This window comes from Gekko japonicus, unplaced genomic scaffold (assembly GCF_001447785.1).
Source record: "Gekko japonicus isolate JY-2015 unplaced genomic scaffold, Gekko_japonicus_V1.1 scaffold75, whole genome shotgun sequence".
Taxonomy (NCBI): domain Eukaryota; kingdom Metazoa; phylum Chordata; class Lepidosauria; order Squamata; family Gekkonidae; genus Gekko; species Gekko japonicus.
In genome coordinates this window covers 194,606-218,481 of record NW_015173124.1, presented here as the reverse complement: position 1 = coordinate 218,481, position 23,876 = coordinate 194,606, and the positions used below count along the sequence as shown (strand labels likewise).

The 23,876-nt window shown below is 44.1% G+C and overlaps 1 protein-coding gene across 1 annotated transcript in view; it reads left to right on the top strand.

Moving 5' to 3' along the window:
• LOC107119493 (vitamin D3 hydroxylase-associated protein-like) overlaps positions 1–23,876 on the top strand; it is a 45,745-nt gene that overhangs the window by 19,774 nt on the left and 2,095 nt on the right. The window contains exons 6-13 of the mRNA XM_015421975.1: positions 1,586–1,626; positions 2,108–2,232; positions 3,295–3,420; positions 5,973–6,070; positions 12,077–12,176; positions 18,623–18,666; positions 20,397–20,436; positions 21,603–21,711. Of these exons, the coding sequence (XP_015277461.1) occupies positions 1,586–1,626; positions 2,108–2,232; positions 3,295–3,420; positions 5,973–6,070; positions 12,077–12,176; positions 18,623–18,666; positions 20,397–20,436; positions 21,603–21,711 (683 nt within the window). The remainder of the gene's footprint in view (positions 1–1,585; positions 1,627–2,107; positions 2,233–3,294; positions 3,421–5,972; positions 6,071–12,076; positions 12,177–18,622; positions 18,667–20,396; positions 20,437–21,602; positions 21,712–23,876) is intronic.

Sequence of the window (23,876 nt, the reverse complement as noted above, 5' to 3'; positions counted from 1 at the left end):
CATAATCCTTAATTCATATGATGTGGGGCCATTAGTTAGCTGATAGTATGGCAGGATATCAGAGGTCAGCAAAGAATCAAAGTGAATCAAAAGCACCATCATTCTCACTCCTAGTGGTGTCCCCAGGGAGGAGAGGATGTAGTGATGGCCACAGGCACAGACAGCTTTAAAAAGGGATTAGACAGATTCGTGCTGCCAGTCCATCTGTGGCTACTAGCCACGGTGAATAAAGGGAACCTTCACATACAGTGGCAGTCAGCCTCTGTATCTCAGTGCCAGGAGGCAACATCGGGGGAATGTCCTAGGCTCTGTTCTTGGTCCTCCAAAGGAACTGGTTGGCCACTGTGTGAGACAGGATGCTGGAACAGATGGATCACCGGTCTAATTCAGCAGGGCTTTTCGTAAGGGGGTAGCAGAAAAGACCTATTGCATGAATTTTGCTCTGCTTGCAGTAATTTGGATCCAATCCATAATCCTTAATTCATATGATGTGGGGCCATTAGTTAGCTGATAGTATGGCAGGATATCAGAGGTCAGCAAAGAATCAAAGTGAATCAAAAGCACCATCATTCTCACTCCTAGTGGTGTCCCCAGGGAGGTTGGAAGCCCAGGAAAAAGGAGAATGGAGGTCACTTCCTAGAACTTTAAATGCTCTCTCTCTCTCTTCTTATGTTCCGCTTCTTCCCCTTTTCCACTAAAGCCCCCACCCAAATCATGATGTTAGCTCTGTTCAGCCTTGCCTGATTGGGAGGCCCGTCTCCCTGTCCCAAATGTACAGGTGTGTTGCAGAGGATATGGGTGGTTTCTAATTATAAAGGGAATCCCAAGGTTTAGGAAAGTCAGTGAAAACGGAATCTGGTGCTTAACTGTGACTCAGATGAAGTCCAAACTATAAAATACCAACAGGGTTACGTTAAGACTCTAAGCAAAATTGGGTCCTTTGAATGTTGTCAGTTAAAACCCTTTAATGAGAGGTTAATTTATACTCAGTTAAATGTTCCAAGAATTTGAGGATATATAGATCTTGCAGGAAATTTGGCGTATGTGGAAGAAGTCTTGGCAGGGGGCAAAGGAGAGGGAAGAAAGCCATATTAGCAGCATAACTCTTAACTTTTGGAGTAAAAAAAAAGTGGTCTGTGCCACTGAAAGTATTAAACATGAAGAAAGTCCAGAGCCTCTTTTCACTTAAAGCTCAAATCTCTCTGCAAATTGTTGTTAGTTCTGGTCTAGATTCTAAGAAGGGAAGTGAAATTGTTTGAATCCACAGTGTATGCCAGCTGCATAGCTAAAATGTCCTGATCTGCTTCAGTGGAGGGTGTTTGTCCTATAGCTCCCTGATAGGCGTGTATTTACAGAGGATGGGGAGTTAATTAGGGATAATGAAAGGTGCCTATAATACTTCTCTATCAATGAAAAAACCTGAAGGTAATCTGTAGAATTTCCAGTGGTTTCCCAATGACTTTCAGCTATTAGTAACATACTTTGACACACGTCACTTGCATTTCATGGCTTGGTCTCTTTGGCTCTCTCTGTCATTTGGCTTTTCTCCATCATTAATTTACTTTTCTCGTTTGCTCTTGTGTAGCGTCAAAGGTACTACCAGTCCTGTAGAGGGAATGAACTCAGGTGAGCAAGTCTACCAATGATAAAATATAAGCTAGATTTGAACCTGTTACTCAGCTCATGGGAAGATTCTAAAACAAACCAAACCCTTTGATGGATACAGCACTCTACTGATAAGAATCGACATTTGGAAACTGGATTCGATATTCTGTTATCTCAGATGTCTTTTTATATCAACTGGCTTCCTCAGGACTCTATGAGATTTCTAATTTTTAAAAAACTGAGCATCAGGTCAATTAAAAAAATGCATTCAGTACTCTTACAGCTAGGAAAGGCAAGGAATGTGATGAGGGTGGTTCAAGAAGGCAAAAGGGTGATAAGTGAGGGGGAAAAGTCACTTCAGAGTGATTGTTTTCCACATTGAAAATGGTTGTGTGAATCAATTCTCAAGGTCTGGCATAGCCTCAGGTGATATCTTCAGTTCCACTCCCCTTGCAGCTGTTTCTTCCTTCATCATGGTAAGAGGCCTTCCTTTTCGTTATAGCTATCAATGTGACAGGTCCAATGGCAAGAGACATGGACAGCCTGGTTCTATGCATGAAGGCTCTCTTGTGTGATGAATTGTTTTGCCTGGATCCAACTGTGCCTCCACTTCCCTTTAATGATGAGGTAAGGAAACTGGGTTCAGAGAGGGACTTGGTTGTGGGGGAGAGATCTTGATCATTACTTTTTATAGTCCCTTCATTTTGTCAGAAAGCTCTTGACAACATATAGATGTGATATAAAAGTGGATCTGCTCTCCCATACTTTGAGAAGATAGTTTATATGGATGGATTTCTCAGTCATTAGATTCTGTGGTCTTATTACTTTTCAATTAATTTTATATTTACTTATATCATTTTTATCTACTGCTAAATTTAGTTTTTTGTATTTTTAACTGCTGCTGTTTTAATGCTTTACCGTTGTGTTTGCTGTTGATTTGATTAGTGTTCTTGACTGTTCTTAATTTATTGATTTCTTTTCTTCTTGTATCGTACACTGATAATTTTATAGTTATAGGGCCTTATATAAATAATGTGGATAAATTAGTATCTTTTGAGGAAAAATACAGCTTGTATCTTTGTAGAGTTGTTGTGCATGTAATACAATCTATTCTAAGCAATTATTTTATCCAAAGCTAGTGCTATAGGTATCTGGCACTGTGCTGCATCATGGCCCAAGTTGTTGCCAGGAGGGCCAAGCGATGATGGCAAGGTCAGGAGGAGGGAGCCAGAATCAAGGTCCAAAGCTAAATTTGTTTGAAAAGGGAAGTCACTCACAAGGAAGTACCAAAGACTTTGAAATCTGAAGCCAAATCTTATCTTCAAGTCAGAAGGGTACGGCCAGAATCTAGAGTATTATGTCTGGATAAAGAAAGAAAGGGCAGATATACAATGGTTTAAGGCTGGGTGAGCTAGGCCGGTCTACTCAGTCTTCAGAAGTCAGATCCCTCATCATCACTGATTAATTTTGCCAGTACTAAATGTGTTAATCAGGACCCCAGTGAAAGTAGAATGCATGACAGTTATAGAAATATTACTTTCATGCATGTGGCAAGGAACATGTATGCCTCATTTTATTCAGCTTTCTGGACAATTGGTACTTCATCCTTGATTAAATGGCAGAGCTTTGAAAAGCTGTACAAAAGGAATTTTGCTTCTCACTGATCCATGACAATTTCCCTTTTTGCAGATTTACTCCAGTTCCAGGCCCCTTAGGATTGGATACTATGATGGAGATGGTTATTTCCAGCCATCTCCCAGTATGAGACGGGCTGTTCAAGAAACCAGAAAACTGTTGCAGGAAGCTGGACATACAGTAAGCCCAGTGTCCATGGGGGATGTTTTTTAAATAGATATACATAAATTGTATATATATCTGAATGAGAATAGGGAGAAAATTACCTTTACCTATTTGGGATATAAAGAGAGTTAAAAGACTACTGAAAATGTCCCCAGGATATTTCAGTTGTTGTATATAATAATGTAGCCAAGTTTACTATGTCTCCTGACCAGTCATCAACTGAATGCTGATATTTAAATGCTGATATTGTTCATAAATGACTTAGAGTTAGGGATGAGTAGTGAGATGGCCAGGTTTGGGGATAACACTAAAAACTGACTGTGAAGAGTTCCAAAACGATTGGGCATTAAAACAGGCATTAAAATGGCAAATGAGATCCAGTGTGACCAAGTATAAAGTGATGCATATTGGGACAAAAAGTTCTACCTTCACATATATACTGATGAGATCTTGCAGTGTCAGACCGAGAAAGGGATCTTGGGGTGGTAGTGGATAGCTCAATGAAAATGTTGACCCAGAGTGCAGCTGCTGTGAAAAAGATCCATTCAACGCTGGCTGCAATTAGGGCAGGAATAGAGAATAGAACTGCAACTAACATACTGATCTTCTATAAATCTCTGGTGAGACCACACTTGAAATAGTATGTACAGTTCTGGTCACCACACCTGGAAAAGAATATTGTAGCGCTTCAAAAGGTGCAGAAAAGAGCTACCAAAATTATCAATGGGCTTGAGCAACTGCCGTGTGAGGATTGGTTAAAATGCTTAGAGATGTTTAGCTTAGAAAAAAAGGTGGGTGAGGGGAGACATGATAGAGATTTATAAAATTATGCATGGAGTGGACAGGAAGAAGCTTTTCTCCCTCTCTCATAATACTAGAATTCGGCATCATCCACTGAAGCTGAAGAGTGTGGTGCATGGAGTGGACAGGAAGAAGCTTTTCTACCTCTCTCATAATACTAGAATCCGGCATCATCCACTGAATCTGAAGAGTGTGATCGGCATCATCCACTGAAGCTGAAGAGTGTGGGATTCAGGACCAACAAAAGGAAGTACTTATTCACACAGCACATAGTTAAATTGTGCAGCTTGCTGCCACAGGATGTGGTATGGCCACCAATTTGGATGGCTTTTAATGGGGAGTGGACAAATTCATGGAGGACGGGGCTATCTATGACTATTAAAGGTAAAGATAAACATTCCCTTGCTCGAAAGCCAGTCGAATCCAACTCTAGGGTTGCGGTGCTCATCTCCGTTTCAAAGCCGAAGAGCCAGCACAGTCTGAAGACATTTCTGTGGTCATTTGGCCAGCATGACTAAACACCAAGGCATATGGAACACTGTTACCTTCCCACCGAAGTGGTGCCTATTTATCTACTTGCAATTTCTTGCTTTCAAACTGCTAGGTTGGCAGGAGCTGGAACTAGAGATGGGAGCTCACTCCGTCATGCGGCACACTCGGGTCTCGAACTGCTGAACTACCGACCTTCCACAGCCTGCAGTTCAGCGTCTTAACCACTTGAGCCCTATTAGTCATGCTCGATATCCACTCTCTTCAGTATCATAGGCAGTATGCCTCTTTATATCACGTGCTGAGTTTTCTACGAAATGACCCCTGATCATAGGCAGTATGCCTCTTTATACCACGTGCTGGGGAGTGTGGGTGGTAGGATGCTGCTGCAGTCATCCTACTTGTGTGAGCTTCTTAGAAGCAGCTAGTCAACCAGTGTGGGAACAGAATGCTGGACAGGATGGGCCTTTGGCCTGATCCAGCCTGGGTCTTCTTATGGTCGTATGTTCTTTAGGTTTCTGCTTTTTCAATACTCAGCTTTCTGCAGCTACCAAATTCTGCTAAGTCAAAGTTATTTAAGAAGCGGTTTCCATCCACAGCTATAAGACCGGTCTGCAGAGTAAAGCTGTAGACAAAATAAATTGATAGCTATGAAGATCTTGGGTTAGAGCCAGCAGTCCATCAGAGGAAGGAGCTGGTGTCCTGGATCTCCTCTGTTTTTCTCTCCCTCCAATACAGAACAGTTTTTTCCTGGGTTCGGAGGACCAGCATGGACTAATAGCCTCATGGGTTGGGAGGCTGCAGGAAGGAGGAAGGAGACTAAATCACCCTTCCTGCCTCTTCTGTCAGATCTTCACTGCAGCCTACAGATCTGCATGGCTATTAGTCCCTGAAGGTATCGTGACCTTGGAATAAATTTTCTTGGCTTAGGAAAGGATTGCCGCAGGAAGGGTAAAGTGCAGAAAATCTACAGTCCTTCTTTAATCCTTGTATTGGATCCAACCTGTTATGAAAATATTCTCCATCCAGCACAGTTGGTTTCCTTCCCCCACATCTTCAGTACAATAGGCAGAAATCTCATTTCAAAAGATCACTGCTTTTAAATAAGCAGAATGCGACCAACAGATCCAGGGAATTCATCAGAGTATTTATTTGAGACCACACATAGGCTTTCTTTAATTTCATTCACTACAGGGGTACATCTGTGAGGGCAGAAGGATATCCGTGTATTGTATCTTTTGTGTTGCCATTAAATACCAATCTTGTTTTTCATTCAGCTTATACCCTTCACTCCCCCACGGATTAATTTCCTGGTGGATGAGCTCTTCACCAAAGGTGTTTCTGCAGATGGGTGTTCCACATTGGTGGAAAACTTGTAAGTACAGCATAACAAACATTCACAATTGTATAACAAAAAGCAGTGGGTGAATGGCCTGTACCCAGCCACATAGTTCCTCCATTGGAACAGCATTTCTGTTTGTGGAAGGAGGGGTGGCAATTTCCACCAATCTCTCCTACTGTATCTTTGCCTCCTATGCTCTTTCTGAGGGTTCTCAGGAACAAAATTTTGGGGAACTCAGTGAGCTGTAGCAGGAGGCGAAGGTAGAAAAATCCCACTGCATAAAGTCTGAGAATGCCTGGATACATACCCAGAATGACTTCTTCTTTTTGTGTCTCTTCTTATCCATTAAGTGTGACAGTCATTTATGCCTTTACTTTCCCCCTTCAGTTAGGGAAGCTTATTTCTCATGTGAGAATTCACCATCATCCAAGATGGGAGTTTCTTAAAAGTGAAATACTGAAGGCACAGTCACAAACAATTCCTATGAGAAGGAAAAATGGGAGGAGCCTAAAGAAGCCAAGGTGGCTCCATAAACAGCTTTCTAAGGACTTGAAAAATAAAAAAGACTCATTCAGAAAGTGGAAGGAGGGCCTTATAACCAAGGATGAATACAAACAAATAACCAGTGCTTGTAGAAAGAGAGTTGGGGAAGCTAAAGCGCAGTATGAGCTTAGGCTAGTGAAAGATGCTAGACAGAACAAGAAAGGGTTCTTTTCTTATTTTCAAAGTAAGAAAAAGAACAAGGAGATGGTAGACCCATTGCAGGGACAGGAAAGTGAAATTTTAACAGGTTATGAAGACAGGGCAGGACTGCTCAATTCCTACTTTTTCTCAGTCTTCTCTTGCAAGGGAAATGGTGCTCAACATGGCAAAAACAGAACACATGATGAGGGAATGGAGTTGCAGCCTAGGATTGACATGGGGTAGTACATAAACACCTAGTTTTCTTTAAATGAAATGAAGTCTTGGGGGCCAGATGAGCTGCACCCAAGGGTACTAAAAGAACTTTTGGATATAATTTCTGAGCCCCTGTCTATAACTGGTTGACAGATCACACCCAAAGGGTGCTTGTGAATGGTTCCTCATCTTCTTGGAGAGGAGTGACAAGTGGAGTGCCTCAGGGATCTGTCCTGGAACCTGTTTTATTCAATATCTTTATCAATGATTTGGCTGAAGGAACAGAGGGAATGCTTATTAAATTTGCAGATGATACTAAATTGGGAGGGGTAGCAAATATGGTAGAAGAAAGAGTCAGGATACAGGATTGAAATGTACTGGGTTCCAGACGCATAGTCGAGTGATTTCAGCTCATAATTTATTAGTAGGCAAAACTGAGACAAGGAAGCAGGACCCGGGGGTCTGCTTATATGTACGGCCAAACCACACCCAACAAACACACCCCACACCCGTGATAGGTTTATTTACAGTGCACCAATAACCTTATGTTCCTTTGTGGATCTGGGCTAACCTATTGGTCCATTTTAGGATCCTCCGAGTCTATTGTTTTGGGTCGTGAAGCTTTGCTATTGCACTTGACCACATGTGCACCCGACCGTGTCCATGGTCCTTTGTTAGTACATGGTCCCCTCCCCCCAAAGTTCAGTTCCCCCTAACAGACAAAGTCTTTGAGGTAAGTGGGCCTCCGCCATTCCCTGGTGGACTAGCATACTTCGGGGGCCGGGGACGTCCCTCCTGGCCTGACCCTCGGCTGTTCCGGCAAAGCTTCCGAACACTCTGTTGGGGCTGGAGGGTTGCTGGATTCCTGGCTATGGGGCCGATTGGCGTTGTCACTGGTGGACGCTTCTGGCGAAGCGCTTGGCCCCAGAGGAGCGTGTGCGGGTGTATCATGCTCCTCACGCTCACTTTTCGCTGAGCTTGAACATTCATCCTCGCTGTCCTCTAGTCCATTGGGGTCAACCAGGAGGACGCAGTGGCCTAGTTGGTCCACATGTCTCTTTAGTAGATGGCCGTCATCCCCAGAGACCTCGTATGACAGGGGGCCCATCACTCTGATTACCTTGGCTGGAATCCATGCTGGGCCCCGGGCGTAGTTCCTGGAGTACACAGAATTCCCTGGAAAGAATCCTCATGGTGCTTCTTGGTTCTCTAGGGTTGTGCTGTGGTCCGGTGCCCAATTGAGGTGCAGCTGGTCTAACTGCGTCGTGGGCCGTCATCCCATTAGTAGCTCTGCTGGGCTGTGTACAGTGGTGGAGTGTGGCATGATTCTTTGGTTAAAGAGGAAGGTGGCCAGCTTGTAGTTTCAGTCCCCTTGATTCATGTGGTGCAGTGCTTCCTTTGTTGTGCAGACCATGCACTCCGCCTGGCTGTTGGTCGTGGGGTGGAACGGTGCGGAGCAGATGTGCCTGATTGCATAGTATTGCATGAACTCCAGGAACTCTGTGGAGGTGAAGGCGGTCCCGTTGTCCATGTGTGCTGAAAATCCACCACATCGCCCATATTGCAGATTGAGACGAGGTGGATGGGACCGGGACCACTTCCAGCCGTTTGGTGTAGGCATCCATCAATATGAAAAAGATTTGTCCCTGGAAGGGTCCCGCAAAGACTAGGGTTTTGGGGTGACGGGTGTAAACCAAGTATCGGTACTGGACTTTAATGCAGTATGTAATGAGTTCCCGGGGGTATTTGACAATACGCTGGGCCGATACTCGGGCCCCCCGGTTGCGCTAGAACTAGACCCCACGGTGAGGCCCATTTGAATGAAGGCCAGGCGGCCCCCATTCACGCTGTGTCCCAAGATTGAGGCAGAACTGGACCGCCTGGTGGAACAAGGGGTGGTAGAACCTGTGCCACATTCCCGGTGGGAGACACCCATAGTCACCCCGGTAAAGCTGAACGGGGACATTCAGATTTGTGCCGATTATAAGTGTACGATTAATGAGGCACTTCAGGACCATGCGTACCCGGTACCAGTGGTCAGTCACATATTGGCTTCATTGGCTGGGGCAAAGGTTTTTGGCAAGCTGGACTTGGCACAGGCCTACCAGCAATTGCCGGTGGATGACGCTACCGCTGAGGCACAAACAATTGTGACCCACAGGGGGAGTCAGGCGACTACAATTTGGAGTAAGCGTGGCCCCGGGGATTTTTCAAAATTTGATGGATTGTCTCCTCAAAGGCATTCCAGGAGTCCAGCCATTCTTTGACAATTTTCTGATAACGGCACCCGACTCCGAGACTTTTGCGGCATGATTCAGGATGGTGCTCCAATGCTTCGATGCCGCCAGTTTAAAGGTGAAAATGTCTCCTAGGGGTGCCACGGGTGGAGTTCTTGGGGTCTGTGGTGGATGCCCAAGGGATCCACCCGACGCAGGACAAGATCCACACAATCATTCAGGCGCTCACTTCCTCATCCAAGGTGGAACTGCAGGCCTTCCTAGGCCTATTGAACTTTTATGACTCACTCTTGTCCCACAAGGCTGCTGTAGCCGAACCCCTTCACCGTCTGTTGGACAAGAACGCTCCCTGGGTCTGGGGTCCCCAACACTCTGCTGCTTTCTGGGCGGCGAAAGATCTATTGTCCTTGAATGCAGTCCTCGACGAGGCCCTGGCGGTGGTGTTGGCTTGCGATGCTTCCCTGTACGGGGTGGGGGTTGTCCTGGGGCACAGGCTGACAGACAGCCATGAGGTTCCGATCACCTATTACTCTCGCAAGTTGTCTGTGGTGGAGTGCAATTATGCCCAGATAGATAAAGAAGCTTTGGCGATCATAGGCCGCATGAAGAAATTTCATGACTATCTCTATGGCCGGGCTTTCACAATTGTGATGGACCACAAACCCCTCTTGTGTCTCCTCACACCGGACTGCCAGACCCCACAAATGCTAACCTTACCCCCTCAGGTGCTGCGCTGGTCCATATTCTTGGTGGGGTATCAGTACTCGCTCACCCAATGCCCCAGTAGAGCAATGGGCCACGCCAATGCCCTCAGCTGTCTCCCGTTCCCTGCCTCTGACCCTGATCCAGCTCTGGCACACCACATCACCTTGCTGGAAGACCTGCCTGACCGTCTAGTGCAGGTGGGGGAGGTGGCATGCCACACTGCCCGGGATTGCGTTCTCTCCCAGGTCTTAGACTGGGTGGGGAGGAGGTGGCCTGCCGGCCTGCTGGGACCTGACTTTACTGTGTTTTCGGACTGCCAGGACAAGCTGTCCTCCCACAAGGGGTGCCTGTTTTGGGGCAGAAGGGTGGTAATCCCCACTCCACTCAGAAATCGAGTCCTTGGCGCACTGCACGAGAATCACCCAGGGATCGTCAGGATGAAGGCCCTGGCCAGGAGCTATGTGTGGTGGCTGGGGCTGGACAGCAAAATTGAGGACAAAGTTAAGTGCTGCCAGAAGTGTCAGGAATCCAGACCCGAGCCCCTGCAAGCCCCGATGCAGCCATGGGAGTTGTCCCATAAACCCTGGGTGAGGCTACATCTCGATTTTGCCGGGCCCTTCCAGGGACAAATATTCTTTCTGCTGGTCGATGCGTGCACAAAATGGCTAGAGGTAGTACCAGTCCCCTCTACCTCCTCCCGGTCGATCATCCGCACGATGTGGCAGATCTTTAGCTCCCATGGTATTCCTGACTCCCTGGTTATGGACAACAACATGGCCTTTACCTCAGTGGAGTTTCAGGAGTTTGTGCAATATTATGGCATCAGACACAGGAGGCTCCAAGGGGTTTCTTCCCGGGGGACCCCATGTATGCCCAGAACTACGCCCGGGGTCCCATGTGGATTCCTGCTAGAGTTGTCCGGGTGACAGGGCCACTCTCCTATGAAGTCTCCGGTGAAGATGGGCAGTTGTTGAAATGGCACATAGACCAACTGTGCCATCATGGCCTTCCAGAAGACACTGACACTCCCGCCGACAGCACCTTCGATGGTCGAACTCCCTGGGAACCTGAGGCAACTGCCCCAGCCGAGCCACGGTCAAGCGCTCCACCAGGTGAAAGCAACAGCAGCAATGCAGGGCTGACAGACAGCCAGGAGCCGCCCAGCGGCCCCACACCGGCGGAGGTTCCAGCGACCAAGGTCCCTTCACCCGAACTGGCCAGAATGATGCTGGAGAGCACAGCCTCAGAGCCAGGAGTACGCCGTTCCACTGGGGAGTGGCGGAAATCCGCTTACCTCAGAGACTATATATGCTAGGGGGGATCTGGACCAAGGGAGAAGGGGTGTTGTGTACCATGATAAGATTACACACACGTGGTCGGACTTGCACGTGGTTGCAGGAATGTGCCGAGCTTCGCACAACAAGGACAATAGCAGCTACAGATTCTAGAACTCACCTATTGGTCAGCTCGGATCCTAATAGGGAACCAATAGGGGGAGTTGTGTGTAAATACTCCAATCATGGGTGTGTGTGTTGGGTGTATTTTGAACGGAAATATAAGCGGGTCATGGGCCACGCTAGTTATCTCAAGTTCTCCGATGTACTAATAAAGTATGAGCTGAAATCACTACTCCATGCATCAGTCTCAGTACTTTATACTATCAGAGAAGCAGGAAACTATTACTAATAGTAAGAAACCTCTAGGATTTAGCTTAAATCCAGCAATGTATGGTCAACAGTGGTAGTTCTTGTTATCAGTAGTCTTCTTTAACGTAAATTATTTTCCTATCTGTACTATGTTAACCTCTCAGATGTATTTACAGTGAAAGGTCCTTTTGTTATAGGCTGTTTAACCCCCTTTGGCTTCTGAAGGCAAACTGGGGTTTTCCCACACACTGTCCTCCTGCAGTTAAAGAAGCTTTAATCCAGGTTTTCCAAAACTTGTTTTGATCCAGGTTGGTTTTTCCTTTTTGTTGTTGTTGCTGCTTTTTATCCTTTAGGTGTGCGAAGCCTGAAACAAAAATTATTTGACTTCTGAATCCAAAGAGAGTTTAATGAGGCTGTATGAAATGGCCCTACATCTACCCCTGCAGCGCTATAGCACTGGCCATAGTATATCATACTGGGCAGACAGAATTTTCCAGATGTTACCAAATAGATTAAAAATCTGTGGAATTACCTTTCTCTTTGCACCTTTCCAGCGATGGAGAATTTGTGGATGTCACTTGGACAAACCAGCTCCGTTGCTGCAAAATGCCAGATCTGCTGAAGAGACTCCTGGCTCTCATTTTAATGCCTGTGGTGAGTCTTGAGATAGGCACTCTACCTATGACATGTATTTCCAAAGACCCTTAGGAATTTCACTTGGATCCTAGTCCAAGGATGCCTCAAGGAAAGCAAGCACTGGGTACCTACAATAAGAGAGTGTCACATTTTTATTTCTCCTTCTTGCAATTTCATATTGGTGGCAACTTAGTTTTGCTTGATTTGTTGTGCCAGCAATGATTTCCTGGTGTCCAAAACACTGCTATGTAGTGTTTGCATCCTCTTTCACTTCCTGGATTCAGTAGCATTCCCTGTAGATTTTGCCAGTTTATGCTGGAAAAAAGTAAGGTGGAAAGTTGGCTTTTCCAATGGGAAATAGTCAGGAAGCCAGGACCAAGGAGTACAACCCTGAAATTCCTGGTTATGCTGCTATATGAGTGTCATTTATTCTAGTTTATATGCTTATGGCAAATGTTCAGGGCAGCCAGGTAGCTGAAGAGAGGTTAATATAGTCCCTGTGTGCTGAAATTTCGAAACTTATTGTGCCATTTTCCTAGTGTGAGTCCCTTTTTAAAAGTGCACTGTACCAAACACCTTTCCAAGTTTTGTTACTTTCCCACAAAGCCTCCCACAAATCATTTTGGTTCCCCATCACACAACTGGGTCTGGCCCAGCAGCCAGCACTGTGCAACTGGGCAATAGTTTTCCCAGGTAGAGGGTACTAGTAGGAGTGAAAGAGGTAAAGTGGGGAAGGGCAGTTAAAGGCAGGTTGGATGGTGGGTGGGAAGGCGAGAAGGAAGCAGGCAAAGGGGAGAAGCTGTGGGCCTTTCAGGGGAAGAAAAGAGGAAATTGTGGGAGACAGGAAAATGAGATACCCCCCATAAGTCCTTGCAAGTTCCCTACTGGTGGACCCACTGGTGGACCTCCTGATGGCACTGGTATTTCTGGCCACTGTGTGATACAGAGTGTTGGACTGGATGGGCCTTTGGCCTGATCCAACATTGGCGTCTCTTATGTTCTCTTATGTTCTTATGTTCTTAATAGTTAACATTATTGCTCAGCACCCACCTGTAATTCAGTCATGCTCTCAGTACCAGTAGAATGCAAAGAAACTTAATGAAAAATCTGATTCCTACACTGTCTTTAAAATAACTCTCCTTTTAAGGGGACCTATTCATCAAACTCTTGTCTCCATCATGAGGAACTAGTTTTATTTGAGGGCCAAATCTGAGAAGGAGATAGAGAGCAGAAGTGAGGGTCCTCATCCTCGTCCTCAAAGTAGATTGCTAGCCCGTTGCCCATTCCTTCCACACACCTGTTGCCTTTGGGTTAGCGACAGGAACCACCTTTGGATTTAGCCCTGAGACTTCTTAGTTGCTAAACCATATACACATTTAACCCTTTACACATGAGGTCTGGTTAGGGAGATGGAAGTAATGTATTCTGAAGAATAGGGAACCAGATCAAGTCCCCACTAGATGACCTTTTAAGTTCACTACTCAGCAGGCAGAAGTTGGCACCGGTTTCCATCCTGACATTTTGTTGTCAGGAATAATTCTGCAACACTGCTCTGCTGCCCTTGGAAATATGCCAAAGCCTTTGCTATGGATCTGAAAATGAGATTGCTTACAGATTCTCTAACTATGTGTTCATACAGGAACCATTTGACTCCTTATTTGCATTGATTGCTATTGTTATATTTAAATCAGAAAGTGGCTCTGGATCTCTGGAGCAAACCATGTTCCATTTTCTTTCCAAGCCGAAGCTGAATCATAATATAAACTTGTATATTTGATTGTTTCCTTCATATGCTCTTTCAAAATGACTGTTTCATTTAGAGCTTGCCCCACTCAATCTTGTAAACTGAAATCAAGTTCTAGCTGCCTTCCTTATAAAGTGGAATAACCAAGGTGGAAAATCATAATCTAAGAATAATGACCTTGATGCAGCCAGTCTCAGGTTTTCATATGCTGCCTTTTGATGATCCCATTCTCAGCAAAATGATGGGTCTGAAAGTAAAGTGGAGGCACAGAGAAAATAGAATTGCTGCAGATCTTGATCTTTTCCTGCAACAACTTAGTAGGTCTGACTCTTCCTGGCCTTCTTCCTCCCGCTCCACCCCATATATACCAAGTCACAAAATGTTCATTTTTATGAAGTACATCAGAAAATTCTTTGATAGTCAGTAAAAACAGCAGGTGAACTTTTGGCACAACAGAAAGCTTTAAACCCCACTGATTTCACTGGAACGATACAGATAGAGCATGACTCTAAAGCTGAAGGTGGGTGGGTGGGGGCTAAATCCATTTAACTGTGTTTAGGCTGGGCACATTTTTTAAAAAGTAGCTGTTTATTAAAGATGTGCATTTTTTATTTTTGCTTTTTAAAAAAACTTGATCTGGTTTAATTATACCTATTATTATACTCATTATCTAAGCTTTCTGTATTTAGTTGTTGTTTGCTTTGTCTCCATTGCAATGGGAAACACCCCACCCCCATCCACTTGGGATGAAATTCTCAAAGTCTGTATTCAAGGGATCTTCCCTGCCAAATTTCATACAGGAGAAAGAGTCTCTGTTTTAGAGACAAACTGGGCAAAACGGGTGGTATTTCAAAGGCAGTCCAAGAAAGTAGGTGGGTGGCAAGAGCAGCCTACAATGTGGGCAGGAAAATTTGGACTTTGCCCCCCACATGGCCCCTATCCAGGCTTTCCTGCAATCTTTCCAAAAACTTTGCAAAAAGCAGTTTGGAGAAAGATTGGAAAAAAGCTGGGGAGACTCTAGGACCTGCATGAATGTATCACGAATGCACCATTAATGCACCACGATGGACAGAGTAGTGTGACTCTGTTGATTCTCCCAGACTTCTCAGCAGCTTTTGAAACCAGCGATCATGTATCCTTCTGGATCCTCTTTCCAGGCTAGGATTGGGAGGCAGTGTTCTGTGGTGGTTCTGGTCCCAGCTGGAAGGCAGGTTTCAGAAGGTGATGTTGCGGCACTACTACTTAGCCCCTTGGACTTTGGCTCGTGGGTCCCCCAAGGCTCTATCTTGTCCCCTGTGATCTTTAACATGTACATGAAACCACTGGATAAAGTAATGCTGAGGTTTGGACTGGGTTGTCATCAATATATGGATGACACTCAGCTCAACATCAGACTTCTGGTTGATCCCAGGGAGGATACAGAAACCTTGGACTGGTGCCTGGAGCTGCGAGGACAGATCTGCACAGGCCCCCCCCCCCCAATAGCTAGCAATCCAAAACAGTCCAGTGGAGCTTTAGCAATGGGTGTTGCATTCTGACACTTCCGGTGATGTCAGGGGGTGTGGCATATGCAAATAAGTTATGCTAATGAGTTATGCTAATGAGCTCCTGCACGTCTTTTTCTACGAAATGACCCCTGAATAAACCAAAGCTTAATCCTGACAAGATAGAAGTGCTACTAGTGAGGTCTAACCTAGAATTTAAAATGTCACCTGTTTTGGATTGGTTGCCTTTCTCTTGAAGGAACAGGTCTGTAGGCTGGGGGTGCTCCTGGGCCCAGGCCTGATGCGGGATACGCAAGTGGCAGCTGCAGCCAGAGTGCCTTTTAAGTGCCTTTTACCAGCTTTAACGGGTTAGCCAGCTGCAGCTTTTCCTGGGCACTGGGATGCATGTCTTGACATCTAGATTAGGCTACTGCAATGCACTCTACATGGGGGTGGTCCTTGAGAAGTATTTGAAAATGTCAGTTGGCGCAGAACACTGCAGCCAGGGTGTTGATCAGAGTGGTTTGTAGGGAACATTCTAGTCTTGGCCTATCTACACTGTCGCCCAATTTGTTTCTGGGCACAATTCAAGGTGCTGGTGTTGATCTTTACAGCCCTATATGTTTTGGGACCAACATACCCAAAGGACCATCAACTCCCTTAAGAACCTACCTGATCATTGCAGTCATCTTCAGAGGCCCTTCTTTCAGTGCCCACCCTCTTAGATAAGGCAGGTGGCAACCTGGGAGAAGGTCTTCTCCATAGTGGCATGAAAAATTCTGTAACTCCCTCCCCAGAGAGATTCATCTGTCCATTTCTGTTGCTATCTTCCACTAGTGGGTGAAGACTTTTTGTTTCATTTGGCATTCCCCCCACCCAATGTTTTTTTAAAAAATGTTTCAAATTTTTTATATTTTTGTATGTTTTTAGTTGTCTTTTTAATGATATGTTGCTGTTGTTGTTTTTTGGTTGTTTTTAATGGTTTTAAAATGTTATTTTACTATGTATGTTTCAGTTCATTAGCTACCTTGGTGGCCCTTGTGAGGGCAGAAAGGCAAGATATAAATTTTGTAAAATAAATTAAAATAAATAAAATGCTGTGGGGAAGCAGCCCCCCCCCATTTTCCAACAGATTTGTATCCAGGGCAGATATCCCATGTAGAAATGGTCCATGTCAAGATAATGGTTAGATCCAAAGATTTTTAAAATAAGTTTGACTAATATTCATTATTAACTATATTTAAAATATAGTTTGTCACTTCTGGTTTTGATTAGTTAATGTCTGCATGCATATTCCTGCCATCTATACAATTTTTCTGATGCTAAATAACTTTTTAGAATCACCATTAGTATGATAGAACATTCCAACTGCAAAGAGTAAATGAAAAGAACAGGGAATGTGAACCTTGGCCAGTGGAGAAAGGTCAGATCATGAGACCAGGACGTTTTTTGACTTTTGATTCTTGAACTGCCTTAAACTGAGTCAGTCCATTGTTCTATTAAGGTCAGTATTGTCTACTCTGACCTAATACCTGATCCTTTTAACTGGAGATGTCAGGGATTAAACCTGAGACCTTCTGTATGCAGAGCAGATACTCCATCTCTGAATCATAGCCCCTCCTTAAACTTTGAGTAAAGTGGAAAGCGCTGAGCCTTCTGAAAATTCTATATGAATTTTGCAATAGAAGTGAATTTTGAATACATTTGCCATGTTATTCAGATTCCTGAAATGTAAAGATTATTAAGATATTTCTGATCCATTTATGGTGGTCAGCTTAAGCAGACAGGCCATACTTCAAATGAGATTGTTAGTAATGAATATACACAGGCTAATTACCTAATACTAGTGAAATGATTATGGATTATTAATTTTTAATTTCTTCTGTAGCATGCTCCAGTTAATGTTTGACATGGCAGAGAGCTAACTTTGCCATTTCTAATTTGCAGTTTAACACTTGGCTACCTTTCTAAAAGCTGAACCAAATATACTATCCTCATGACTGTAATTTAGGATATTGATTGTGCTGCCTGATCCCTATGCTCCCTCTAAGCTGTGGAGTCTTGTGAGCAAAAAATCTACTTTGTGAGCTACTGGGCATTAAAGTTGTGAGTGAGCAATTTGGCTACTGCATAAATTAATTTGCTCTGGAGCTCTCCTTCCTGAGCTAACACAAAAATGTGTGAGCTGGAGGCTAAAAAACTGTGAGCCAGCTCACACTAACTCAGCTTAGAGGGAACACTGCGAATTGCATAGAAACAGATTTCTGCCTATTCTAGTCTTTCACCAGTTTCTGTTGTTCACAGAGCTCAGTGCATGCTGGACCAGCAGTATAGTCTACACGATACAGCAACTTTTCTGCCTTTTCTTGTTTTCCCAGTGGTATGATAGAGTGTTAAACTGGGAAGCTGCTGCTTAGACACATAGTTGGTGGTAGCACTGCAGATCCCACAGTTCAGTGATGTCTGAAGGCCCTGTCAAGCAAAGCAAGAACATGGGTAGCCACCAGCAAGGAGTTGCGGCCCGAAACCGTGTCATGTTTAGGTGTCCCCCATAGCATTGCCCTCAAAATGGTAATGTAGCAAGTTTTTCTTTTCTTTTAGAGGCCCTAAACTAGTTTACTTAGATTGTGCATAAATCCAGCTCTGAGGAGATCTAAAGAGTGGAGAAATAAGTAGATAGTATGCTTTCACTGGAGAGGAGCCTACTGCCTGGATCCAGCATCGACGATGCAACATCCATTTGTAACAACAGAGCACTTTTTTCTGAATCACTGCTCTTGACTTTTTTTCTTTGTACTTTTAGGGGTGTCTCTTGCCAACGTCACACAAAAACTTGGAGACAGCCCCTGCCTTAAAGAAAGAAACAAAACAGACAAACACAAACTTCAAACTATATCTGCTTTGGTTTCTTTCTATTTGGCATAATCCTATAGGTAATGTAACTACCTTGCACTGGCTCTCTCAGCTGCACCACAGCAAATAATTCAGCTCAGATTTTGTGGAAGCTCAGAATGTATTAAGCAATGTGTAAATGAATGCTGTGACCCTGAATACTCTCTTGAAAGTGTATTTCATTTGAAACCAATAGACAAGATGATGATATAATATAAACATTCTCTTTTCAGATTGTTATATTAGAATTTTTTTGGCTGAAATTAGCTTTTAACATAGCAGAACTTGATTAATAATGTATTTTGAGTTTTGCTGTGAACTTCTAAAGTCATATTTTGTTTCAGTTTCCACGAATCTCTCGACATCTGAATGCTCTCATCGGAGTAGGGTAAGATGATTTGTTGGAGTGATGATTTTTAATGGACTACTTACATAGCCCTAAACATAGCTAAGATGCTTTTTATGGAATAGCTTACAGTGTTATAATTTTCACAGCAGGTGAACTTTCAGTTCAGGTGCAGTGAATTTAGCACAATAGTGTAAACAGTGTGATGTATCTTCACTTCCCTTACCTCAACAAACAAACGAGAAGGTAGGAAAACAGGAGTCTTCCCACTTGTGTATGTGTGTATTGGGGCAGGGGGTGATAGTTCTCAGCTGCTAGACTCTTCAGCTGCTCTTAATGATCCTTGCCCAGAGTCCTCTTTGTGCCAAGTGAACTGAAGAAAGGAGGTGGTTTGCATCTATCAGCTCTCTCCACCCATCCATTTGCTTGTTGTTCTGAGTTTCCCTCGCCAAGCACAATGTTACAGTGTGGTGTGTATGGAGTGGTGATGATGGCAGGTAATGCCTTAACCTTTTTCATTTTCATTCACTTATGTCTGACAAAGCCCAGAGAGGAGCCATGGCTTGGATCCACTGGGAGTTTCCCTGGATGGAATGGATATCTGTCCTTGCAGTGTAGCTCCTTCCCTCCTCTTTTAGCTGCAGCCCAAAATACCCACAAAAATGCTGTTCCTGGGGGACAAGGGGATCCTCCCGGAACAGCATGAGAGGAGAGTCAGAGATCTGCCACTGCGAAGAAATGGGAAGAAATCTCCCTTTCTGTCCATAGAATCCCCCATGGATCTGGGATCCAACCCCAAGTTAACCTCTTGCATAGTCCATAAATCTATTAGTTTTCAACATGCCGCAAGATACCTTGTTGTAATCTGTTTAAAGAAACATTTATATTTTATCCAGTAGGGGGCAGCATAAGACATGGCACAGAATAATCTGCACAGAAAGTTGGGAGACTGGGAAGTTTGTACAACTGTGTTGTATGCCCTCTTTTTAATGTGAATTACTCAAAACAATGAAGATGTTTAAAATATTTTTATTTACATAAAGTTGCCGTATGGGGAACATACTGATTAACGTGGGTAACTAGGGGTTTTGGATAGCCAGGCTTTAGAAGATGCTTGCAACATACGTACAATAAAACAACCATCTGTGCTGTGCTACCTACATGATTGTGTATGACTTTCTTCTTGTATCGATATTATCACCATATAAGAAAAAGCTAACAAAGGAAGTGCTCTTCAGTTTAATATAGCATGATGGTCTTCTAATGTGACTTTACTTCATGTTCTTATTTGCATCATTTATTTACAAATCCATGTTTAAATGTTTTGCAGTCAGCTTTCAAACATAAGGTTTCCATATTTACACATGAAACAAAGTTAGGAGGAACTACAAATGCAATAATGAATGACATCTGACCGTTATAAATACTGAACTGTTAACAATTGCTTATAAGCAATGAAATATGATTTCTAAGAAGAAAAGACTATTACACACAGGAAAGAAAATGAATTTTAAGAGAGAGAAAAGATACTATAGCTGCTGAGGAAAAAGCTTTGCATTGTGTTAGTTGATTAACAAGTCTCAGTTTTCAGGATGGCTGTATCATAAATCCAGGCTTCAAATTCTTCAGCAACATTATTATTTAATGACAAATTCTAGAAAGGTAGTTGCATTAGATTGTTGCAGCCAAAACAACAAATCTGGTGATTTTTTTTTAAACGTACTTGTTGCTTCTTGTTAACAATAATTTGCATGTGTTCTCAAATTTCCTAGATCAGTGAAAAACCTCTGGAAGAACAACGTTGACCGAATGGTAATTTTTTCCCCCATGGCAACAAGACAAGGATTCCAGTTCTCCTCCAGTTGCAGTTCACCTGGCAGTAACCCATTTTCAAAGGGCAGCTCTGTCCTTAGCGCATAGCCTTTGGCAACCCTGCATACATATTTGGCTTTTTCTTATATTTCACTGCTGACTAGCTGGAAGTGCAAGGAAGAGTTAAACATATTTTGTACTTCACAATCCCACATGATGTGGCTTGGGACAACAGAGCACTAACATTACTTGGAAAATTATGTAGACCCAGGACTGCAATTGCTGTACAAGCCATTCTTAGCCTGTAGTAAAGATGTTACGGGTCTGTTGTGCATCCAGACATCATTTAGGGTGCCATGGCATTGCACTGTAGTCTGTGCTGCACTGCCCATTTACACACAAGCACATAGCCAGTTTGAAAATACTGGACAAAGGCTCCAGTGCAGCTATAAATTAGTCTCTTGTAAGATTCCCTTGAGGGGTGGAGAACACAACCTACATATTTTGCTCTGAATACCATTTTTGTTGTTGTTGTTAAGGGATGTCTGTAGCAGTAAGCTGTTATCAGGGAAGTGTGCTGTTTGACCTGTTCTGCCATAGGCAGTAGCATGAAAGCACCAGTGTAAAGAAGATCCTATCCTCCAGTGACTTTCCCATGCAAGCTGGAAAAATACAATATTTTTGCATAGAATGTTGGCCACTTTCTGAAACTTTGGAACCTTTCTTTGTGGTGTTCATGATAGCATCCAATTTGAGACACTGAAAATTTGAACACAACCTGTAAAAGTGCTTGACTTATTTTTCTTAGTCTAATTTTCAAGCTGCTTGCAAGTTCTTAAATGTGGAAGTTTTAATGAGGGTTGGGCATGGCAAAAGGGCACTACTGGCTGACCAAGAGGTGTATAAGAATGGGGGAAAGCATCTCGGTTACATAGAAAGAGTAGGAAGATGAGCCCTGTGGAGTCTCACAGCTGTGTTCTGCTTTGTTGAAAAAGATACCAGGTTTTGCCTATCGGTATGATGACTAGAAACTTGCTGAATTTCTGAGGTTTTGTGCTGACCAGCAACTAGTATTTTCTAAATGTCAGGCAGAAGCAGACTTCTGATTTCTAACTGATGCTGATAACAGCCATTGTAATAGGCACTGTCTTTCTATTTCTCTCCAGGCATATCGTGATGAATTCATTGCAGAGTGGCGGAGGCTGAAGCTGGATGTTGTGCTTTGTCCTGCTTTGGGCCCAGCCTTTAATCTGGGATATGCTGGCAAACTATTTGGTACCATCTGATAATCCCTCTCTGTGGCAATGCAGAACACTGCAGTGTGCAGCTTGCTTTACTTAGGCCCTGGTCACACGGTCTGGAAAATGCGGGGGGGGGGGGGGGGGGGCTTCTCCCTGACCGGCTGGGTGCTGGGTCAAGGTGGGGGAATGGTGTCAGTGGTTAGGGCATGAGGTGCCGATCACACGGCTATCCTGCAGCACGGCAAAGAAGCGGTGCGGCGCGATCACACCAGCAATCGCCAAGCGCTGCTTCCGTGGCAAACGGGAATATTTTTTTCCTCACCAAAAGGTGAGCATGCACATGATAGTTTGTGTGCATCCTATGAAGACTTAAAAAAAACTAACCGGTTTGCAACGGGACTAGGATGGGACGCGATCAGACGCCTGCCCTTGTCCCGTGTTTCCCGGAAACTAGTACATCGTAAGTACTAGTTTTTTACTCCATATCTTCGGCACGAAGCCACGGGTTAGCTACGGGTGCATTACACTTCCCAGATGTTGTGGTGTGATCGCGCCCGGAAAATCCACCTATTATCCGTATCTTTAGCGCAGCAAATGCTCCGTGTGAACGGGGCCTTAGTGTAGTTAGTCTAGTGCTGTCAGCTCTGTGAGAATGCTTGAGGTTAAACATCTTGTTCTTGGCTTGCTACAGTCTGTGGGTTGGAGTATGAGGGAAGCTTTAGGAGCTGATGTGTGGAGCGTTCTGCTTTCAAGCAGAGGGTTACGTGATGGCCTTCTAGTCCCCCTTCCCCCCAGTGTCTGCCAACATTTATTATGGAGGAATGTGTAATCTAGATAATCTCTGACATTTGCCATATCTGCTTGCAAGAAGACTGAGGGAGGAGAATTGACTCATATATAGCACCCTGAAAGTGTTTGAATGCATTAATCCATTTGGTTCCCTGAGCTTCCGAGATGTATATAAAACAATGAGAAGCAGTGATGAGAGTTTGCAGGATGGGATTAGAGAACAAGCCTCAGCTGCAGAACAGATCCCATTATGGGTACTGCTGTACCTACACCATGTTATGGCTTTTCTCAACAAAGAGAGCATGCCTATAGTATCCACAACACAGCACAGTATGAATGTGTCATGCACCATGGACAAAGCTATAACTGGGCTACAATTTTGCCTTCAGCACTTGGCAGTTTTGGGTCCCAAAGGCTATAACTGGGTATGGAACTGGTATGGGGGATCATGAATCCCCATTTGCCATGAACTGTATGGAGTGACCTTGGGCTGGTCAATCTCTCCCAGGCTAACCTACCTCCCAGGGTTGTTGTGAGGGTAGAATGGGAAGGGAGAATAATGCACACTGCTCTGAGATTTATTATTCCCATATTTTTAATCAAGACGTGGAAGAATGGGGCACAGTGGCTTGCCTAAGTTCATCTAATGAGTTCATGGCTGACCTGAAGTTGAACCAGGGATAGGAAGGGAGCAGGGAATGCAGAAAAAAAAATTGGTTTGACATCTGTGTTCAAGAAAAATTAATTTACTTTATGAACTGTTTCTGCCTTGAAGAGAGGGAAGGAAAATTCATCATTGCTCTTTTGCCCGCCCTTTCCATGCCTTCTCCTCTTTGTCCCTCTGCCAGTCTTCCTCTTCCTGGACAGTTTCCGCAGTATATTCTCACCACTTTGATGCTCTGCGGGAGAGTCAGTTTTAATGCTGTGAGTCTGCGGCACTACTTCCACAGTAGGGGATTTCCTGCAGTGTTTCCTTTGCTTATCGTGAGTCCCCAAGCATACTTAGGGAAGACTGCACATAAATGAATCCCCCCCTCCCCAGAAGAGATTTACTTCATTACATCGGTTTGTGCAGCGCTCTTCACAGTAAAATGTGAAATCCTTTAAAAAAAAATTCACACAGTGAGAACTAACGTTGGAATGCAATATTAGTGTAATAATACGATTGCTTTGGACTATTAAAAAAACCAAAAGAAAAGAAATGGGAACAATAAATTCATTAACCAGATACTGTTCCATGGTAATGTGGGGTTGAAGGGTGGGGCATGCAAATGTGGAGGGAAGGAGAGGGTGGACCTAGGGTTGAAGAACAGGTTGAGAAAGATTTCCCTGCTAGGTTGATGCGGGTTCAGTGCCGGGATTACAGAAACTTCCCAGAAACAGGGGATTCAGATGCCACACAACAAGAGA